The sequence below is a fragment of the Daphnia magna genome, linkage group LG9 (genome assembly GCF_020631705.1).
Source record: "Daphnia magna isolate NIES linkage group LG9, ASM2063170v1.1, whole genome shotgun sequence".
NCBI classification, from domain to species: Eukaryota; Metazoa; Arthropoda; class Branchiopoda; order Diplostraca; family Daphniidae; genus Daphnia; species Daphnia magna.
In genome coordinates, this window is record NC_059190.1 from 4511346 (window position 1) to 4534299 (window position 22954).

Below are 22954 nucleotides of genomic sequence, written 5' to 3' on the forward strand. Positions count from 1 at the left end.
GGTAACGTTGGTTAAAGTTGTGGCGTAGCACTCAGGTCGTTGATGATAAACAAATTTGGTTGCTTCACACACATGTACATGATGGCGGTGATCTGAGTCTTTATTGCAAAATTGAAAAACCACTGTTCTCACCCAGGGTCGAACTGAGGACCTTCAGCGTGTAAAGCCGACGTGATAACCGCTACACTATGAGAACGTTTATTCATCGCATCAGCGATGGTTTCGATGCAACTGACCATAGAATCGGAAATATCTTATAGAAATCAACTTTCACATTTGATTTGGAATTAATAATGTTGTTCCCACCCAGGATCGAACTGAGGACCTACAGCGTGTTAGGCCGACGTGATAACCACTACACTATGGGAACACATGTATAACAATTACTACATTGAAATTGAATTATAGCAAGTCATGTAACCAACACTTTGTATTATCCAATTTACGTTGGGGTTAAACCTACCAACCTTTGATTAGGAATCTCATGTTCTAACTGCTGAGCTAGTCGGCACACATGCAATATCAAGTAAATGATGTGCAAAACAACAAATCCTCTGTCAGCAATCTACTTTTTTTGTTGTTGACATTTTAGATTAGTCATTAAAAAAGAATCATTAATTTACCAACCATCCCTACGCTTCGAATGAACCTTTAAGAAGATAAGCATATTTTTTCTTTCACCACGAAAGAAGGAGAAAGGGAAAATTTCGGGATCCATCTAGAAACCGCGATCATTTTAAGCTCGTGCTTGTTTTCAAGTACAAAAAACCAAAAAAAAAACCAAAAAAAACAAACAAACAAACAACACTAACAAGCAAATTTTATGTTTCTTTGAGTAATCCATGCTGCTAAGCTGTAACTTATCAACCTTGAATAGCTTACGGTGTTTGGCTGGTAGAAGGCATCCGCGACTCGCTCTTTTCCCTCTCCTTCTGAAATTGAAATCTATATATCTTCTTAAGTTATATGTTTCATTAAGAACAATGAATGTAGTAAGAATCTTTGTCCGAAACTCTATTTAAGATTTGTGGTTTAGTTTAGACGTCAAATAACATCACCTGACAAGCTTTAATACGGAGAGATAGGGAAATAATCACATTGTGTAGTTGGAAGAGTCCATGTACAGACACATGTTATCAGCAAACACACACATAACTGAATCTACCCATCCACCGATTTGGCAGTTTGTCTTTGAAGAGAATAGTGTTGTACCTAAAATGAAATCATACCTCTGTTAAATGTTAATTATGTTATCCATAATTTTGATTTTGTGCAAGAATTTATTTATGTGCCTCTGTGGCGCAATTGGCTAGCGCGTTCGGCTGTTAACCGGAAGGCTGGTGGTTCGATCCCACCCAGGGGCGTTGGAATAGAAGATTGAACAAAGGTGTGAACACACAGACACTGCATTGGTATTTTTAAAAACCTCCCTAATAATTTGCCTTCGTGCTGGCCGAGTCATCAGTGATGGAAATCCATGATTGCTCTACAGATAACAAGGTTTTGGTAACGTTGGTTAAAGTTGTGGCGTAGCACTCAGGTCGTTGATGATAAACAAATTTGGTTGCTTCACACACATGTACATGATGGCGGTGATCTGAGTCTTTATTGCAAAATTGAAAAACCACTGTTCTCACCCAGGGTCGAACTGAGGACCTTCAGCGTGTAAAGCCGACGTGATAACCGCTACACTATGAGAACGTTTATTCATCGCATCAGCGATGGTTTCGATGCAACTGACCATAGAATCGGAAATATCTTATAGAAATCAACTTTCACATTTGATTTGGAATTAATAATGTTGTTCCCACCCAGGATCGAAATGAGGACCTTCAGCGTGTTAGGCCGACGTGATAACCACTACACTATGGGAACACATGTATAACAATTACTACATTGAAATTGAATTATAGCAAGTCATGTAACCAACACTTTGTATTATCCAATTTACGTTGGGGTTAAACCTACCAACCTTTGATTAGGAATCTCATGTTCTAACTGCTGAGCTAGTCGGCACACATGCAATATCAAGTAAATGATGTGCAAAACAACAAATCCTCTGTCAGCAATCTACTTTTTTTGTTGTTGACATTTTAGATTAGTCATTAAAAAAGAATCATTAATTTACCAACCATCCCTACGCTTCGAATGAACCTTTAAGAAGATAAGCATATTTTTTCTTTCACCACGAAAGAAGGAGAAAGGGAAAATTTCGGGATCCATCTAGAAACCGCGATCATTTTAAGCTCGTGCTTGTTTTCAAGTACAAAAAACCAAAAAAAAACCAAAAAAACAAACAAACAAACAACACTAACAAGCAAATTTTATGTTTCTTTGAGTAATCCATGCTGCTAAGCTGTAACTTATCAACCTTGAATAGCTTACGGTGTTTGGCTGGTAGAAGGCATCCGCGACTCGCTCTTTTCCCTCTCCTTCTGAAATTGAAATCTATATATCTTCTTAAGTTATATGTTTCATTAAGAACAATGAATGTAGTAAGAATCTTTGTCCGAAACTCTATTTAAGATTTGTGGTTTAGTTTAGACGTCAAATAACATCACCTGACAAGCTTTAATACGGAGAGATAGGGAAATAATCACATTCTGTAGTTGGAAGAGTCCATGTACAGACACATGTTATCAGCAAACACACACATAACTGAATCTACCCATCCACCGATTTGGCAGTTTGTCTTTGAAGAGAATAGTGTTGTACCTAAAATGAAATCATACCTCTGTTAAATGTTAATTATGTTATCCATAATTTTGATTTTGTGCAAGAATTTATTTATGTGCCTCTGTGGCGCAATTGGCTAGCGCGTTCGGCTGTTAACCGGAAGGCTGGTGGTTCGATCCCACCCAGGGGCGTTGGAATAGAAGATTGAACAAAGGTGTGAACACACAGACACTGCATTGGTATTTTTAAAAACCTCCCTAATAATTTGCCTTCGTGCTGGCCGAGTCATCAGTGATGGAAATCCATGATTGCTCTACAGATAACAAGGTTTTGGTAACGTTGGTTAAAGTTGTGGCGTAGCACTCAGGTCGTTGATGATAAACAAATTTGGTTGCTTCACACACATGTACATGATGGCGGTGATCTGAGTCTTTATTGCAAAATTGAAAAACCACTGTTCTCACCCAGGGTCGAACTGAGGACCTTCAGCGTGTAAAGCCGACGTGATAACCGCTACACTATGAGAACGTTTATTCATCGCATCAGCGATGGTTTCGATGCAACTGACCATAGAATCGGAAATATCTTATAGAAATCAACTTTCACATTTGATTTGGAATTAATAATGTTGTTCCCACCCAGGATCGAACTGAGGACCTTCAGCGTGTTAGGCCGACGTGATAACCACTACACTATGGGAACACATGTATAACAATTACTACATTGAAATTGAATTATAGCAAGTCATGTAACCAACACTTTGTATTATCCAATTTACGTTGGGGTTAAACCTACCAACCTTTGATTAGGAATCTCATGTTCTAACTGCTGAGCTAGTCGGCACACATGCAATACCAAGTAAATGATGTGCAAAACAACAAATCCTCTGTCAGCAATCTACTTTTTTTGTTGTTGACATTTTAGATTAGTCATTAAAAAAGAATCATTAATTTACCAACCATCCCTACGCTTCGAATGAACCTTTAAGAAGATAAGCATATTTTTTCTTTCACCACGAAAGAAGGAGAAAGGGAAAATTTCGGGATCCATCTAGAAACCGCGATCATTTTAAGCTCGTGCTTGTTTTCAAGTACAAAAAACCAAAAAAAAAAACCAAAAAAACAAACAAACAACCAACACTAACAAGCAAATTTTATGTTTCTTTGAGTAATCCATGCTGCTAAGCTGTAACTTATCAACCTTGAATAGCTTACGGTGTTTGGCTGGTAGAAGGCATCCGCGACTCGCTCTTTTCCCTCTCCTTCTGAAATTGAAATCTATATATCTTCTTAAGTTATATGTTTCATTAAGAACAATGAATGTAGTAAGAATCTTTGTCCGAAACTCTATTTAAGATTTGTGGTTTAGTTTAGACGTCAAATAACATCACCTGACAAGCTTTAATACGGAGAGATAGGGAAATAATCACATTCTGTAGTTGGAAGAGTCCATGTACAGACACATGTTATCAGCAAACACACACATAACTGAATCTACCCATCCACCGATTTGGCAGTTTGTCTTTGAAGAGAATAGTGTTGTACCTAAAATGAAATCATACCTCTGTTAAATGTTAATTATGTTATCCATAATTTTGATTTTGTGCAAGAATTTATTTATGTGCCTCTGTGGCGCAATTGGCTAGCGCGTTCGGCTGTTAACCGGAAGGCTGGTGGTTCGATCCCACCCAGGGGCGTTGGAATAGAAGATTGAACAAAGGTGTGAACACACAGACACTGCATTGGTATTTTTAAAAACCTCCCTAATAATTTGCCTTCGTGCTGGCCGAGTCATCAGTGATGGAAATCCATGATTGCTCTACAGATAACAAGGTTTTGGTAACGTTGGTTAAAGTTGTGGCGTAGCACTCAGGTCGTTGATGATAAACAAATTTGGTTGCTTCACCCACATGTACATGATGGCGGTGATCTGAGTCTTTATTGCAAAATTGAAAAACCACTGTTCTCACCCAGGGTCGAACTGAGGACCTTCAGCGTGTAAAGCCGACGTGATAACCGCTACACTATGAGAACGTTTATTCATCGCATCAGCGATGGTTTCGATGCAACTGACCATAGAATCGGAAATATCTTATAGAAATCAACTTTCACATTTGATTTGGAATTAATAATGTTGTTCCCACCCACGATCGAACTGAGGACCTTCAGCGTGTTAGGCCGACGTGATAACCACTACACTATGGGAACACATGTATAACAATTACTACATTGAAATTGAATTATAGCAAGTCATGTAACCAACACTTTGTATTATCCAATTTACGTTGGGGTTAAACCTACCAACCTTTGATTAGGAATCTCATGTTCTAACTGCTGAGCTAGTCGGCACACATGCAATATCAAGTAAATGATGTGCAAAACAACAAATCCTCTGTCAGCAATCTACTTTTTTTGTTGTTGACATTTTAGATTAGTCATTAAAAAAGAATCATTAATTTACCAACCATCCCTACGCTTCGAATGAACCTTTAAGAAGATAAGCATATTTTTTCTTTCACCACGAAAGAAGGAGAAAGGGAAAATTTCGGGATCCATCTAGAAACCGCGATCATTTTAAGCTCGTGCTTGTTTTCAAGTACAAAAAACCAAAAAAAAAAACAAAAAAAACAAACAAACAAACAACACTAACAAGCAAATTTTATGTTTCTTTGAGTAATCCATGCTGCTAAGCTGTAACTTATCAACCTTGAATAGCTTACGGTGTTTGGCTGGTAGAAGGCATCCGCGACTCGCTCTTTTCCCTCTCCTTCTGAAATTGAAATCTATATATCTTCTTAAGTTATATGTTTCATTAAGAACAATGAATGTAGTAAGAATCTTTGTCCGAAACTCTATTTAAGATTTGTGGTTTAGTTTAGACGTCAAATAACATCACCTGACAAGCTTTAATACGGAGAGATAGGGAAATAATCACATTCTGTAGTTGGAAGAGTCCATGTACAGACACATGTTATCAGCAAACACACACATAACTGAATCTACCCATCCACCGATTTGGCAGTTTGTCTTTGAAGAGAATAGTGTTGTACCTAAAATGAAATCATACCTCTGTTAAATGTTAATTATGTTATCCATAATTTTGATTTTGTGCAAGAATTTATTTATGTGCCTCTGTGGCGCAATTGGCTAGCGCGTTCGGCTGTTAACAGACGTGTCTAACTGATCTTCCAAGAGTGACATCTTGCGGTGAGTACAAAAAAAACTGTTTTGTTTCCTTTTTTTTCTCTCTCTCTCTTCTGGTTGTATTGTATCTTGTAATTCGTTTGTTTCCCTTGTTTGTTTGTTAAGGCGCCATTTTGGTATTGGCTTCTTTTTTTTCCTTTTTGCATTTTTCCCGCCTCTTTGCCCCTTTGTTGTGGGTAAAATGGGAACGGAATCCCCAGACGTCTGGCCACGTACTGCCGAAATCTCTTTTGGTAATACTGAAGTGACCAGGCATGAATTCTACGAATGTTTCGAGCATGATAGTAATGAATCTGACAGCATCTTTGATGCTGTTTCTCGCCTACCAGGGCGAGCCTTTTGCGTTTTCCGAATTGGGTTCAAGACCGTCAAAGACCATATTGAATTTTTGAATAAATTTAGTGCAAAAGAATCTGTAGTCATTAGTGGCAAGGAGGTCCGAATTAGAGTTAGAGATAGGTCAGTTAACCTCGTACGCGTTAGAATTCAACATTTCAAATTCGATGATGACCTTAGCCTGCTAAACAAGAGATTGCGCGAGTTTGGAGTGATTTCTCGGGTGTTTTGGGACACGTATCAGGATAGGTCGCTTCCAAGGTGGAACGGGATAAAGACTGGAGTTGTCAATGTGGATATGGAGATCCACAAGGGCATCCCATCTTTTATCACCTTTGGAAGCTACAAGGATCCACTAATGGTGTCTTATGCAGGACAAATGCACACACGCCGCATGTGTGATTCTCCCACCCATGTCTTAGCTAATTGCCCCAAGCAACCCCGTAGTTTAACCACCCCCAGCACCATTTTAAAAGGCCCCATGGGAACACGTAGCTATAGTAGTGTACTAACAAATCGTGGGACCGTTAAAATTGTTAGGAAGCCCCAGGAGACAGGGCCAACTGGTGGCGGGAAAATGCCAATTGCTCCAACTGTTGACGCTGATTCATTTCCCGAGTTAGCCCAGAGGTCAACGATGTCGACTGTAGTCGTTTTTGATAAAGCTCCGGAGGATCCAATTTCGAAACCCGATGAATCTGAGTCTCTTTCTGACACCGATTCTGACGCTGAAGACACTAGCTGTGTGGATTCGTCTGTGGCGTCTTATTCGGTAAGGAAAAAGAAAATGAAAGAGACGAGGGAATTCCGCGACCAACAAAAACAATCAAAAAAAAGGAGTCGTACTGCCTCTTCCCATTCCCCCGTCGAGGAAGCTGAGGAAATAGAAACCGGTGTAGCTCGTTTGGTTGAACTCGGGTCTCCGACTCGAGAGGTTTCAGTTTCGATACCGGGTGTGGACACCAATTCTTTTCCCACCCTTTCGGGGGGTGACGATGTACCACTCGATACAATTGCACCTGGAGTACCATCTATTCCATCCATGATAGATCAGATGGAAGTTAAGCCAGCCAGCCAGCCAGAAGTTAAGCTGCGTCGGATGCAGACGTTTTTTTGTGTTCTCCCGTTTTTCCATCATTTTGTGAGTTTTTGTTATTTTTTATTACTTTTTGTTGTTATATTCCTGTTTTTGAGTGTTTATTTTGTATAGTTTAGCTGTTTTTGTAGTGTTTTGTTGCCAATTGTTTTATTTGTCGTGTTTGTTTACGTGTGTGGGGTCCTTCCCCTCCCCTTTTTTTGGCAGTTTGTTTACATTGTCTAGGGGACAATGGCTGCCAAGTGGCTCAATAGTGTAGATATTGATTTTGGGGTTCAATTCCCGAAATTGAGTATGCGTACGGTTCATGGTTTTGTGCGTAGTTTGAAGGTTGATGCTCAGGATCTCTTAGGCCTAGTTGCTGTGCTAGATACGAGAAACCAGGTCGCTAGAATTACGTTTACGTCAGAGGCATATACCTCAAGTTTTTTGTCCCAACACAGTGGTATCGTCAGGACCGAATTGGAGGGGAAAGAAGTTAGTGTAGTGATAAAGGATAGCAATGTCCAAGAGAAATTTGTTCGAATTGCAGGGATTCCACAGAACCTAGACTTGGGAGTAGTTCAGACACGTCTTAAGGAATTTGGAAATGTAATTGAAGCTCGGTGGGAGCGCTATCGGGTGGCAGAGGATGAAGTTTTATACCCTGTCCTAGCAACTTGGATGATTGTAAGAATGACGGTGACGAAAAACATTCCCTCATACATTACCATTGGCAGTTATCGTGCCATGGTAAAGTATGACGGACAAAAGCCCACTTGCAGACTTTGCGACGAAGAGACACACTTTAGCTACGACTGCCCAACTTTAAAACGTAACCAGGAACCCACCATTGTCCAAAAACCTGTTGCCAAAAAGACTAAAAAGACAGAGACTATTAAACAGACACCCGTAGTAATTCCCGTGGTAGCAAATTCCATGGTTTCCCAGGTACCTCTGGGGAGTGAATCACAAGATTCACTCTCAGGAAGTACTAATAATTTGGAAACTGAAACCATGGAATGTGACACCGCTACCACTCCCGCATCTGTACCTCCGAAAGACAACCCTTTAAAACCAATTACGAAATCCAAAATAGCAGCACCTCACACAGAGACAGAAGACCAGGAAACAGTGACAATTATCATGGAATCAATGGAACCCGACACGGGGGAAATTGATACCACTGATCCAGACAAAACTAAGGACCCCCTGAAAATTCCCACGGTACCACGAAGTAAACGATTTAAACCTACCCTGACGCCCCAAAATTCGAAACCCACTTCAGGCATTCCCGTACTCAAAAAACCTAACACATGACTTCACAATTAAAAATCGCTTCTATCAACATTGGAGGTATTCGATCAGTCGAGCGACGTCAAATTCTTTTAAATTTCTGCAGGGACGGTAATTTAGATATCGTAGGACTTCAAGAGGTAGCCTTTCACTCTTGCCCAATTATTGAAAGCTGTTACCACTTGCTAGCAAATGTCGGTCCCAACAAAAAAGGAACAGCCATTCTAATTAGACATGGTCTGGAGTATTCTCGACTGCTTCTTGAACCTGACGGAAGGCTTATCTCCATTGACGTAAAATGTTTTACGTTTATTAATATCTATGCCCCGTCAGGTAAGCAGGTAAAGAATGAGAGAAACAATTTTCTTCGTCAAACCGTTCCTGCCTACTCAGTTACCACTCGACTGCCCTTCGTGTTGATGGGCGATTTTAATTGTGTTGACAACATCCAAGATAGGGCAAATATCCAATCCCTCCCTGTCCCAAGTAGTGTTGTTAGCTATGCTTTGAAGGAGATGGTTACTGGTCTTGATCTGGTAGACATCTGGAAAAAGCTAAATCATAGTGATCCGGGCCACACTTTCCATTACCACGACGGTTCTTCTAGGCTTGATAGGATTTATGCTAGTCGATCGTTTGCGGATAAATTTTTAAATATTTGTTTGCAGCCTTTATCGATTAGTGACCATCAGTCGGTACAATCCACACTTACTTGCAATCTTGATCTCCCAAATCGTAGCAGACCACCTGCCGGATTGTGGAAACTAAATACTTCAATATTGTCAGAAGAAGGTTTTCAGAAATACGTAACCAATTTCATTCAGGAATCTGCTAATCATCCTCTTAGGGAAAGTAATGTAGCAAATTGGTGGGAGAGTGTCCTGAAACCGGGTATCAAGCGTATTTCGGTGGATTATTCCAGGCAAAGAGCAAGGCTGATAAGAGAAACTAAGTTTTTCTATCAATCTTGCATACAGGAAATGGCCGAAGCAGATACCTTTGATTGGGTTGCCTTTCAACAGTTGAGAAAATTCTCAAAGTCTTGGGAGGAGAGCACACTCAAAGGGTATGGGATTCGTTCCCGCTGCTTCGAAGGGCCAGATGTAGAGGAAGCAAGTATTTTTCACATAAATCGTGCCAGGAATAATTATCGAAAATGTTGCATTGATAAGATCATTGCCCCCAATGGCACTTGCTTATCGACCAAAGAGGAAATTTCAGCAGAAATTGTTGCTCATTTTACAAAAATTTTTAAGACTCAACCTTCTCCTGACATACTGGCAGGGTCTGAGTTCCTTGAAGGAGTAAGAGATTGCTTTAAGCCAACCCCGAACCTAACAGCACCAATTTCCCTTCTTGAGATTAGAGCTGCTCTAATAGCAATGAAGTCAAACAAGTCCCCTGGCACCGATGGCATTCCTTACGAGTTTTACGTAGAATTTTGGGACGTGATCGCACCCCACTTCTTGGATATGTTTAATCATATCCTGGAAAGGGAAACTCTGACGTCTTCGCAGGGCCAAGCGGCGATCAGGCTAATTCCTAAGTCTTCGGGACTTTGTGGAATTTCTAATTTTCGGCCAATTTCTCTTTTGAATTGTGACTACAAAGTCATGGCATCTGTCTTAGCGAGACGATTGAGGCAGACACTATCTTCTACCATAGGGCCTCATCAAAAAGGTGGGGTACCTGGTAGATTGATTTTTGATAATTTAAGTCTTTACAGAGATGTCATTCAATTTGTTGATGACCGGGGATGCCATGACTCTTCCAACTCTTTGATTCGGGGTATGGGCGCTGCCATTGTTGGAGTTGACTTTGAAAAGGCCTACGACCTGGTTAACAGGGAAGTCCTCTGGAGGATTCTGGATGTCATGGGTTACCCCACCACTTTCGTCCGTTGGTTACAGATTATGTATTCTGTAACAGGAATGTCAATCCTCAACGGATCGGAGGTGGCTGGGGTGATTAGTGATATTCAGTCGATTCGCCAGGGATGCCCCCTATCTGTCCATCTCTTCGTTCTATACATTGAGCCTTTGCTTGTGCGTTTATCTCGAGTTCTCAAGGGTATATCATTGTTTAATGAAAAACTCACTGTCAGAGCCTTTGTTGATGACGTCACCATTTTCGTTTCTTGTGACGAAGATTTTACCAGGGCAGGACAAATCCTTGATATGTTCTGTCAGTGGACAAAGGCAAGGATGAATAAGGAGAAAACAAAAGCCCTGGGACTCGGGACTTGGAGCTCTAGATCAATTTGGCCTCTTGAGTGGCTTGTGTCAGCGCCAACATTGTCCCTGTTAGGAATTAAATTTTCCCATTCCATAGAAGAGACAGCTAGTAGGATTTGGAATGATGCATTTAGCTCTTTAAATGGTATTCTGCGAGAGAATGCCAGTCGACGGTTTAATATTTACCAGAGGGTGCTTTTCCTCAAGTCGAAGGCTCTCTCCGGAACTGTGTATATTGCACAGGTATTACCTTGTAATAAAAAAATGGCTGACCAGATTTCGAAGGCTGTCATGAAATTTCTATGGATGGGAAAAGTAGAAAGGCCGAAGAAAACCGTAATTTTCCGTACTGTCAAAGAAGGGGGTCTGGGAATGGTCAACACACACCTCTTTTACCGTTCCCTTTTCTTGTGCCCCTTGTACAAAGTCCTGATAGGCCCCAACAGCCCAGAAAGCTCTCTACTTCGGTATTGGATGTCCTTTCCTCTCCGAACCTTATTGCCACTCTACAAGGACAACACCACACCTGTAGCAGTCATGAAGAGACCATATTACCTTCAGGAACCCCTGCATCAAATCAAGCAACTTTTCGCATCTTCCATTCTGGTGCAGGGGAATCCAATGGTACATCGGAAAACATATAACCATTGGATCCTGGAGGTAACGACAATGGGAAAGCTGGAGATCCTGAGGCCTAATCTGGATTGGCCACGAATCTGGAAGGAGACTGCAGCCCTTCCAACTAACATCAGAGAGACCATGTTCCTGTTCAACCAGCGACTTCTCCCTACCAGGACCAGATGCCATCGGTTGGACCCCACCAAGGATGCAACATGTCTAATCTGCAATCAAGACCCGGAAACCGATGAGCATCTGATGTACCAGTGTCCTGAACGACTCACCGTTTGGAGCTGGTTGGAAGGAACTATGCGTCAGATGGGCTGCAGTTCGTCAAACGAAGATTTGATACGTGGCCATCTTGGTCCAGTAGGAAATCTCCAGCTTTCATTCACTCTTCTGGCTGCTTATCTCTACATCAACTGGAAGGCAAGGAATAACCTACGCACACCATGTCAAGAAGAAGTAGAGAGCCATTCCTTCCATTCCTAAATTCCTTCGTAAATCTAGATCCCAATTCCCTGTTTAATTTTAATCATAAATTTTAGTACATTTTGTTTATTTTTGTTTGTTTTGAATTTCCCATTCCCAGTTTTATTGGCCTTTGTTTATGTTTTGTTTTGTTTTGTTTTGTTTTTATTTCACACCACCATTGTCTTCTGCTTTGTTTTTCTTTTGTTTATTTTTCTTGAATTATCCCACCACCGTAAATTGCATTTGTTTGTTTTTGTTTTGTTTGTTAATATTATGATCCCCACCATTGCCAGATTTCGATTTTTTCCCCTTGCTTACGTCTGTATCCGACAGCCTAATTGTTTTGCTTTATTTTGTTTGAATGCCCTAAATAATAAATAAAAAAAAAAAAAAAAAAAAAGGGGGGACGATGTGCCACCCGATACAATTGCACCTGGAGTACCATCTATTCCATCCATGATAGATCAGATGGATAACGATGTGGATGAAGAGATGGATGCAACCGAGCTGTGTTCGGTTTCAAACCCTGAGGAAGACATTTCCTTTTCTGATGGGAGTATTCAGCCAGGCCAACGGTCACTTGACAGCCAGAGGGCTAGTCATGTGAGCGAGACTCAGGAATCTTTGGGCGTCCCCCTCAGCACTCAATCGACTTCTATAGCAGATAAAACTCTCAAAGCAATGGAGGTCGTTAGAAGGAAAAAAGGCAACGATAACAAGACCCAATCCCCCAAACCCAATTTTAAATTTTAATCATGATTAACATCGCGACATATAATATCAACAGAATATCGTCACCTGACAAACTTCAAATAATGCTCAATTTCTTTTTACATCAAAAACTTGATATTATATGTTTGCAAGAAGTAGTATTCCACTATAACACCGTATTTACTAACCATTACCAGATGCACACAAACCTCGGCCCTAGAAAACATGGGACAGCCATCCTAGTACGACACGGCCTGAGCGTCAACAACATTTTGTTTGAACCGGAGGGGAGGTTGATAGCCATGGAAGTAAAGGGTTTTGCTTTTGTGTGTATTTACGCCCCATCTGGTGACCAAAATAAAACTTATAGGGATTCTTTCCTCCGGGAAACTATTCCGGCTTATGTTGCCCAATATAAGGCACCAGCAATTATATTGGGAGATTTTAATGCCGTTGACGAGATCGATGACCGGAAAAGTAGCAAGACAACACCACCTAAAATTAGACTAGCACTACTAGAACCCCTCCGAGATTTAGTAAAAGCCCTTTCATTAACAGATGTCTGGAGAGATATTCGGAAAAATGAACCTTGTTGGACGTACTTTTGTGCGACTAGCCAGGCTAGATTAGACCGAATTTATTGTCAGCACCACGTAAAATTTTCTGATATCCATTTGCACGAGTTACCACTCGGGGATCACAGACCAATCGTAGGGTATATAAACAGTACCACCCCTCCTCGTGTAGTGAGAAACAAGTCGAGGGTTTTATGGAAACTTAACACATCAATCCTCGAGGAGGAAGAATATATAAAATTGGTGCATGTCTTTATTGAAGAAATGTCCCAACATACATCCCGTATTGGAAACGTAGACCACTGGTGGGAGAACATTTTCAAACCTGGCCTCAGGCGTTTATCAATTAATTATTGTAAAAGAGAATATGTGACCAGAGAGTCAAACGGAAATTACTCCAACATCAACTAAAAGAAACCGTGAACAATGCAAATCTCAATCATGCGCGCTACATGGAGTTGAAACGTGAGTTTCTAGCCTGGGAGCGAGAAGCATTGAGGGGATTTGCAATACGTTCACGCGTTCAAAGTACAGCCGAAGAAGAGACATCTACCTTTCATATGAACAAGTCAACGAGTAATTTCCAGAAGTCTCTGATCACCCAACTCAAAACTAATGATAACTGTAAAATTACCCAATCTGAGCAAATTAACCTAGAAATAATTAAACATTTCAGTGGAATCTTTCAGAACCAGCCCGCCCCTAATACCCATTTAGCTGGAAAATTTATAGAAGGGATTAGAGGTGCACTTAACCGCCCAAAACCCACTAAAAACGACCCGGGTCTATCAGTAGTAGCTCAGTCGTTAAACGCTCAAGCGTTCAATCGAGGAGTACTAGGTTCGATCCCGGAGAGTGACAATCCTCTAGTGTCTCCATTTACAGTAGAGGAAATTAGCAACGCACTTAGGGCAACTAACTAAAAGAACAAGGCCCCAGGTACAGATGGCATTCCTTTTGAGTTTTATTTAAAATTCTGGGATGTTATTGGTGTTCATTTTCTAGAGATGATGATTTGTGTCCTCGACAAAAGAAAACTCCAACCGTCGCAGGGAAGGGCAGCTATTAGATTAGTCCCAAAAATCCCAGCACCGAGTAAAATCACAGATTACCGGCCAATTTCATTGTTAAATACTGATTACAAGTTAATCGCGTCAGTATTGGCTTTTCGTCTGAGAAATTCTCTTCAAAACTCTCTAGATTCACATCAAAAAGGTGGTGTGGCCGCTATATCTTTGACAGCTTGTGTTTAATTCGAGATGTCATTGATAATACAGGCCGTAAATCAAAAGAAGTATCTTCCCTCAAACCGGCCGCCATTATCGCGTACGATTTGGAGAAAGCATATGACCTTGTCAACCGAGACGTACTGTGGGAAGTGATGACAGCCATGGGCTACCCTCCCCTGTTTGTTGATTGGTTAAAAACACTGTACAGTATAACTGAACTATGCCCATTGAATGGTAATGACATAGTCGGTACTGTGGACAATGCACAATCCGTGCGACAGGGGTGCCCTCTGTCAGTCCATCTGTTTGCCCTCTATATTGAACCGCTTTTAGTTTGCTTGTCTAGGGGTATTGACGGAATTGAACACTACGGAAAACGCATCCAAGTTCGTGCATATGTAGATGATCTTGCAGTTTTTGCCTCATCAATGAAAGATGTACGTCGTGCATGCGAGATTATTCTGGAATTTTGTGCCTGGACAAATGCACGTATTAACAAGGGGAAGACAAAATAACTTGGTCTAGGCATCTGGACCCTACATAAAATTCAACGACCTGTAGTGACACATTGGGCAGCGGCGTCGGCTGGGGTTCCTGAGCATAAGAGTTCGATTCCCCGTAGTGGCAATTTAAAACAATCATATTCTAAAAGTAAATGGCCATATGATTGGATAACTCAAGTAGATGAATTAAAAATTCTCGGAATTACATTTTCTTCCGAAACCCAAAAAACAGTTAAAGACAATTGGCAAAGACAGCTCAACATCATCCAAAATATTCTCATCAAAAACACACACCGTCATTTCACTTTTTATGGTCGCATCCTTTTCATTAAACAACATGTTTTGTCACAACTTGTTCATATAGCCCACGTACTTCCCTGCAACAAAACCCAAGCCCTTCTCCTCCAACAAAAATGCAACAAATTCCTTTGGGCACAACGAAGAGAGCACCCACCCCTAAATGTTTTGATCCGCCCCCGGCTTCAAGGTGGGCTTGGTGTCACTTTACTTTTTCCATTCTTTCTGTCCCTTTTCACTCGGCAAATTTTCAAATCTTTAATCCACCCCGAGGCTATTGAGAGAACTGCAACTGTTTATTGGTTGGGGCCACATCTCAAGAACCTCCTTCCACAAATCACCCAGCCTAGGTTTAATGCAACCCATTCATCGCATCCATACTTCACTACCTCACTTTCAACCATCACCGATCTACTAAAAGCTGGCATCTTCACATCGTCAACTGTATCGAATCACCGCGCCACCTACAATCACCTGATCGCTAACATAGGGCAACCAGGGAGAACAGAGATTGCGAAACCGGACCTTGACTGGGCTTCCATCTGGCGTTGGGTGGCCAAAATCAAAGGGAAAAACGCCGAACTGGTCTGGGATTTTAACCATAACCAGCTTCCCACCAAAATGCGTCTCAATAGTCTCAATCTTTCAAACAACGACCAATGCCCTCTATGCAATGCTGGCCAAGAAACTGACGACCATCTAATGTTACTTTGTAAAGAGAAAGTTGACATCAGTTTATGGCTCCGTATTCAATTGACAAAACTCTGATGTCTAAAACCATTGAAATCAGCAATCAATTGAGACGTTGGAAATGGGCCCAATAAAAAGAAAATACTGGCCCTCATCCAATCCTACATAATCACCGTCTGGACTGGCCGCAGCCAAAACTTCACCCCAGCCATAACCGAATTACAGTCTCTCTGGTCACGCCTCCTTCATTCAAAAAACTCTCCACAGACGTCACCTTCTAAACCCTAAATATTCCTACAAAACTTTCTACACAGATACCTTCTTTCCTTCATACAACAAGTTTCTCCCATCATAATTATTATCTCTTGGAACCCCCCCCTCCAGATGTCATATTGTTAATCTTCATCTCCACCAAAATCATTTGTCCTCCTTCAATTCCGCCTCGAAATGTAATTAGTTCGCTGTAATTTTCCTCCTTTGCCACAACATGCAACTTATATCACAAATGCCACAAATGCCTCAACGTATCTGTAAAACAATTTAAATCTTACTTGTGACAATAAATCGTTTAAATATAAAAAAAAACCGGAAGGCTGGTGGTTCGATCCCACCCAGGGGCGTTGGAATAGAAGATTGAACAAAGGTGTGAACACACAGACACTGCATTGGTATTTTTAAAAACCTCCCTAATAATTTGCCTTCGTGCTGGCCGAGTCATCAGTGATGGAAATCCATGATTGCTCTACAGATAACAAGGTTTTGGTAACGTTGGTTAAAGTTGTGGCGTAGCACTCAGGTCGTTGATGATAAACAAATTTGGTTGCTTCACACACATGTACATGATGGCGGTGATCTGAGTCTTTATTGCAAAATTGAAAAACCACTGTTCTCACCCAGGGTCGAACTGAGGACCTTCAGCGTGTAAAGCCGACGTGATAACCGCTACACTATGAGAACGTTTATTCATCGCATCAGCGATGGTTTCGATGCAACTGACCATAGAATCGGAAATATCTTATAGAAATCAACTTTCACATTTGATTTGGAATTAATAATGTTGTTCCCACCCAGGATCGAACTGAGGACCTTCAGCGTGTTAGGCCGACGTGATAACCACTACACTATGGGAACACATGTATAACAATTACTACATTGAAATTGAATTATAGCAAGTCATGTAACCAACACTTTGTATTATCCAATTTACGTTGGGGTTAAACCTACCAACCTTTGATTAGGAATCTCATGTTCTAACTGCTGAGCTAGTCGGCACACATGCAATATCAAGTAAATGATGTGCAAAACAACAAATCCTCTGTCAGCAATCTACTTTTTTTGTTGTTGACATTTTAGATTAGTCATTAAAAAAGAATCATTAATTTACCAACCATCCCTACGCTTCGAATGAACCTTTAAGAAGATAAGCATATTTTTTCTTTCACCACGAAAGAAGGAGAAAGGGAAAATTTCGGGATCCATCTAGAAACCGCGATCATTTTAAGCTCGTGCTTGTTTTCAAGTACAAAAAACCAAAAAAAAACATAAAAAAAAAACAAACAAACAACACTAACAAGCAAATTTTATGTTTCTTTGAGTAATCCATGCTGCTAAGCTGTAACTTATCAACCTTGAATAGCTTACGGTGTTTGGCTGGTAGAAGGCATCCGCGACTCGCTCTTTTCCCTCTCCTTCTGAAATTGAAATCTATATATCTTCTTAAGTTATATGTTTCATTAAGAACAATGAATGTAGTAAGAATCTTTGTCCGAAACTCTATTTAAGATTTGTGGTTTAGTTTAGACGTCAAATAACATCACCTGACAAGCTTTAATACGGAGAGATAGGGAAATAATCACATTCTGTAGTTGGAAGAGTCCATGTACAGACACATGTTATCAGCAAACACACACATAACTGAATCTACCCATCCACCGATTTGGCAGTTTGTCTTTGAAGAGAATAGTGTTGTACCTAAAATGAAATCATACCTCTGTTAAATGTTAATTATGTTATCCATAATTTTGATTTTGTGCAAGAATTTATTTATGTGCATCTGTGGCGCAATTGGCTAGCGCGTTCGGCTGTTAACCGGAAGGCTGGTGGTTCGATCCCACCCAGGGGCGTTGGAATAGAAGATTGAACAAAGGTGTGAACACACAGACACTGCATTGGTATTTTTAAAAACCTCCCTAATAATTTGCCTTCGTGCTGGCCGAGTCATCAGTGATGGAAATCCATGATTGCTCTACAGATAACAAGGTTTTGGTAACGTTGGTTAAAGTTGTGGCGTAGCACTCAGGTCGTTGATGATAAACAAATTTGGTTGCTTCACACCTATGTACATGATGGCGGTGATCTGAGTCTTTATTGCAAAATTGAAAAACCACTGTTCTCACCCAGGGTCGAACTGAGGACCTTCAGCGTGTAAAGCCGACGTGATAACCGCTACACTATGAGAACGTTTATTCATCGCATCAGCGATGGTTTCGATGCAACTGACCATAGAATCGGAAATTATAGAAATCAACTTTCACATTTGATTTGGAATTAATAATGTTGTTCCCACCCAGGATCGAACTGAGGACCTTCAGCGTGTTAGGCCGACGTGATAACCACTACACTATGGGAACACATGTATAACAATTACTACATTGAAATTGAATTATAGCAAGTCATGTAACCAACACTTTGTATTATCCAATTTACGTTGGGGTTAAACCTACCAACCTTTGATTAGGAATCTCATGTTCTAACTGCTGAGCTAGTCGGCACACATGCAATATCAAGTAAATGATGTGCAAAACAACAAATCCTCTGTCAGCAATCTACTTTTTTTGTTGTTGACATTTTAGATTAGTCATTAAAAAAGAATCATTAATTTACCAACCATCCCTACGCTTCGAATGAACCTTTAAGAAGATAAGCATATTTTTTCTTTCACCACGAAAGAAGGAGAAAGGGAAAATTTCGGGATCCATCTAGAAACCGCGATCATTTTAAGCTCGTGCTTGTTTTCAAGTACAAAAAACCAAAAAAAAAAACCAAAAAAAAAAAACAAACAAACAACACTAACAAGCAAATTTTATGTTTCTTTGAGTAATCCATGCTGCTAAGCTGTAACTTATCAACCTTGAATAGCTTACGGTGTTTGGCTGGTAGAAGGCATCCGCGACTCGCTCTTTTCCCTCTCCTTCTGAAATTGAAATCTATATATCTTCTTAAGTTATATGTTTCATTAAGAACAATGAATGTAGTAAGAATCTTTGTCCGAAACTCTATTTAAGATTTGTGGTTTAGTTTAGACGTCAAATAACATCACCTGACAAGCTTTAATACGGAGAGATAGGGAAATAATCACATTCTGTAGTTGGAAGAGTCCATGTACAGACACATGTTATCAGCAAACACACACATAACTGAATCTACCCATCCACCGATTTGGGAGTTTGTCTTTGAAGAGAATAGTGTTGTACCTAAAATGAAATCATACCTCTGTTAAATGTTAATTATGTTATCCATAATTTTGATTTTGTGCAAGAATTTATTTATGTGCCTCTGTGGCGCAATTGGCTAGCGCGTTCGGCTGTTAACAGACGTGTCTAACTGATCTCCCAAGAGTGACATCTTGCGGTGAGTCCAAAAAAACTGTTTTGTTCCTTTTTTTTGCCTCTCTCTTCTGGTTGTATTGTATCTTGTAATTCGTTTGTTTCCCTTGTTTGTTTGTTAAGGCGCCATTTTGGTATTGGCCTTTTTTCTTTCTTTTTTGCATTTTTCCCGCCTATTTGCCCCTTTGTTGTGGGTAAAATGGGAACGGAATCCCCAGACGTCTGGCCACGTACTGCCGAAATCTCTTTTGGTAATACTGAAGTGACCAGACATGAATTCTACGAATGTTTCGAGCATGATAGTAATGAATCTGACAGCATCTTTGATGCTGTTTCTCGCCTACCAGGGCGAGCCTTTTGCGTTTTCCGAATTGGTTTCAAGACCGTCAAAGACCATATTGAATTCTTGAATAAATTTAGTGCAAAAGAATCTGTAGTCATTAGTGGCAAGGAGGTCCGAATAAGAGTTAGAGATAGGTCAGTTAACCTCGTACGCGTTAGAATTCAACATTTCAAATTCGATGATGACCTTAGCCTGCTAAACAAGAGATTGCGCGAGTTTGGAGTGATTTCTCGGGTGTTTTGGGACACGTATCAGGATAGGTCGCTTCCAAGGTGGAACGGGATAAAGACTGGAGTTGTCAATGTGGATATGGAGATCCACAAGAGCATCCCATCTTTTATCACCTTTGGAAGCTACAAGGATCCACTAATGGTGTCTTATGCAGGACAAATGCACACATGCCGCATGTGTGATTCTCCCACCCACGTCTTAGCTAATTGCCCCAAGCAACCCCGTAGTTTAACCACCCCCAGCACCATTTTAAAAGGCCCCATGGGAACACGTAGCTATAGTAGTGTACTAACAAATCGTGGGACCGTTAAAATTGTTAGGAAGCCCCAGGAGACAGGGCCGACTGGTGGCGGGAAAATGCCAATTGCTCCAACTGTTGACGCTGATTCATTTCCCGAGTTAGCCCAGAGGTCAACGATGTCGCCTGTTGTCGTTTTTGATAAAGCTCCGGAGGATCCAATTTCGAAACCCGATGAAGCTGAGTCTCTTTCTGACACCGATTCTGACGCTGAAGACACTAGCTGTGTGGATTCGTCTGTGGTGTCTTATTCGGTAAGGAAAAAGAAAATGAAAGAGACGAGGGAATTCCGTGACCAACAAAAACAATCAAAAAAAAGGAGTCGTACTGCCTCTTCCCATTCCCCCGTCGAGGAAGCTGAGGAAATTGAATCTGATGTAGCTCGTTTGGTTGAACTCGGGTCTCCGACTCGAGAGGTTTCAGTTTCGATACCGGGCGTGGACACCAATTCTTTTCCCACCTTTACGGGGGGGACGATGTGCCACCCGATACAATTGCACCTGGAGTACCATCTATTCCATCCATGATAGATCAGATGGATAACGATGTGGATGAAGAGATGGATGCAACCGAGCTGTGTTCGGTTTCAAACCCTGAGGAAGACTTTTTCTGTTCTGATGGGAGTATTCAGCCTGGCCAACGGTCACTTGACAGCCAGAAGGCTAGTCATGTGAGTGAAACTCAGGAATCTTTGGGCGTCCCCCTCAGCACTCAATCGACTTCTATAGCAGATAAAACTCTCAAAGCAATGGAGGTCGTTAGAAGGAAAATGGGAAACGATAACAAGACCCAATCCCCAAAACCCAATTTTAAATTTTAATCATGATTAACATCGCGACATATAATATCAACAGAATATCGTCACCTGACAAACTTCAAATAATGCTCAATTTCTTTTTACATCAAAAACTTGATATTATGTTTGCAAGAAGTAGTTTTCCACTATAACACCGTATTTACTAACCATTACCAGATGCACACAAACCTCGGCCCTAGAAAACATGGGACAGCCATCCTAGTACGACACGGCCTGAGCGTCAACAACATTTTGTTTGAACCGGAGGGGAGGTTGATAGCCATGGAAGTAAAGGGTTTTGCTTTTGTGTGTATTTACGCCCCATCTGGTGACCAAAATAAAACTTATAGGGATTCTTTCCTCCGGGAAACTATTCCGGCTTATGTTGCCCAGTATAAGGCACCAGCAATTATATTGGGAGATTTTAATGCCGTTGACGAGATCGATGACCGGAAAAGTAGCAAGACAACACCACCTAAAATTAGACTAGCACTACTAGAACCCCTCCGAGATTTAGTAAAAGCCCTTTCATTAACAGATGTCTGGAGAGATATTCGGAAAAATGAACCTTGTTGGACGTACTTTTGTGCGACTAGCCAGGCTAGATTAGACCGAATTTATTGTCAGCACCACGTTAAATTTTCTGATATCCATTTGCACGAGTTACCACTCGGGGATCACAGACCAATCGTAGGGTATATAAACAGTACCACCCCTCCTCGTGTAGTGAGAAACAAGTCAAGGGTTTTATGGAAACTCAACCAATCCTCGAGGAGGAAGAATATATAAAATTGGTGCACGTCTTTATTGAAGAAATGTCCCAACATACATCCCGTATTGGAAACGTAGACCACTGGTGGGAGAACATTTTCAAACCTGGCCTCAGGCGTTTATCACCTGAGGCCAGCCTACTTTTTCTTTTTAAAAAGAAAATACTGGCCCTCATCCAATCCTACATAATCACCGTCTGGACTGGCCGCAGCCAAAACTTCACCCCAGCCTTAAAGGAAATACAGTCTCTCTGGTCACGCCTCCTTCATTCAAAAAACTCTCCACAGACGTCACCTTCTAAACCCTAAATATTCCTACAAAACTTTCTCCACAGATACCTTCTTTCCTTCATACAACAAGTTTCTCCCATCATAATTATTATCTCTTGGAACCCCCCCATCCCTCAAGATGTCATATTGTTAATCTTCATCTCCACCAAAATCATTTGTCCTCCATCAATTCCGCCTCGAAATGTAATTAGTTCACTGTAATTTTCCTCCTTTGCCACAACATGCAACTTATGTCACAAATGCCACAAATGTCCCAACGTATCTGTAAAACAATTTAAATCTTACTTGTGACAATAAATCGTTTAAATATAAAAAAAAACCGGAAGGCTGGTGGTTCGATCCCACCCAGGGGCGTTGGAATAGAAGATTGAACAAAGGTGTGAACACACAGACACTGCATTGGTATTTTTAAAAACCTCCCTAATAATTTGCCTTCGTGCTGGCCGAGTCATCAGTGATGGAAATCCATGATTGCTCTACAGATAACAAGGTTTTGGTAACGTTGGTTAAAGTTGTGGCGTAGCACTCAGGTCGTTGATGATAAACAAATTTGGTTGCTTCACACACATGTACAGTATCCTGCACAAAAATCCGAACACCGATTTAATTTTTTAAAGCCACCTATTGGCGGGGTAGTGGGTTTTTTGTTTGTTTTTCTTTAAGGGGGAGGGTAGACGGGGTGATGGACACGACAGGGTAGGGT

General features: G+C 40.9%; 1 protein-coding gene, 12 non-coding genes and 1 pseudogene across 13 annotated transcripts; 5 read left to right on the forward strand and 9 right to left on the reverse strand.

Moving 5' to 3' along the window:
• Positions 1-123: 123 nt before the first annotated feature.
• Trnav-uac lies at positions 124-196 on the reverse strand. Its single transcript has one exon. It is a non-coding gene; the product is annotated as a tRNA-Val (tRNA).
• Positions 197-1290: 1094 nt separating this feature from the next.
• Positions 1291-1364, forward strand: Trnan-guu. The gene has a single exon. It is a non-coding gene; the product is annotated as a tRNA-Asn (tRNA).
• Positions 1365-1628: 264 nt separating this feature from the next.
• Positions 1629-1701, reverse strand: Trnav-uac. The gene has a single exon. It is a non-coding gene; the product is annotated as a tRNA-Val (tRNA).
• Positions 1702-2793: 1092 nt separating this feature from the next.
• Positions 2794-2867, forward strand: Trnan-guu. The gene has a single exon. It is a non-coding gene; the product is annotated as a tRNA-Asn (tRNA).
• A 264-nt stretch (positions 2868-3131) lies between these two features.
• Trnav-uac lies at positions 3132-3204 on the reverse strand. Its single transcript has one exon. It is a non-coding gene; the product is annotated as a tRNA-Val (tRNA).
• Positions 3205-3305: 101 nt separating this feature from the next.
• On the reverse strand, positions 3306-3378 carry Trnav-aac. Its single transcript has one exon. It is a non-coding gene; the product is annotated as a tRNA-Val (tRNA).
• Positions 3379-4298: 920 nt separating this feature from the next.
• Trnan-guu lies at positions 4299-4372 on the forward strand. Its single transcript has one exon. It is a non-coding gene; the product is annotated as a tRNA-Asn (tRNA).
• Positions 4373-4636: 264 nt separating this feature from the next.
• Positions 4637-4709, reverse strand: Trnav-uac. The gene has a single exon. It is a non-coding gene; the product is annotated as a tRNA-Val (tRNA).
• A 1351-nt stretch (positions 4710-6060) lies between these two features.
• Positions 6061-15995, forward strand: LOC123475940 (annotated as a pseudogene).
• Positions 15996-16801: 806 nt separating this feature from the next.
• Positions 16802-16874, reverse strand: Trnav-uac. The gene has a single exon. It is a non-coding gene; the product is annotated as a tRNA-Val (tRNA).
• A 101-nt stretch (positions 16875-16975) lies between these two features.
• Trnav-aac lies at positions 16976-17048 on the reverse strand. Its single transcript has one exon. It is a non-coding gene; the product is annotated as a tRNA-Val (tRNA).
• Positions 17049-18304: 1256 nt separating this feature from the next.
• On the reverse strand, positions 18305-18377 carry Trnav-uac. The gene has a single exon. It is a non-coding gene; the product is annotated as a tRNA-Val (tRNA).
• Positions 18378-18474: 97 nt separating this feature from the next.
• On the reverse strand, positions 18475-18547 carry Trnav-aac. The gene has a single exon. It is a non-coding gene; the product is annotated as a tRNA-Val (tRNA).
• A 1174-nt stretch (positions 18548-19721) lies between these two features.
• On the forward strand, positions 19722-20937 carry LOC123475791. The gene is made up of 2 exons (XM_045178829.1): positions 19722-20677; positions 20850-20937. Exons 1-2 carry the CDS (start codon positions 19722-19724, stop codon positions 20935-20937), a joined length of 1044 nt encoding a protein of 347 aa, XP_045034764.1.
• The last annotated feature ends 2017 nt before the right edge of the window (positions 20938-22954 follow it).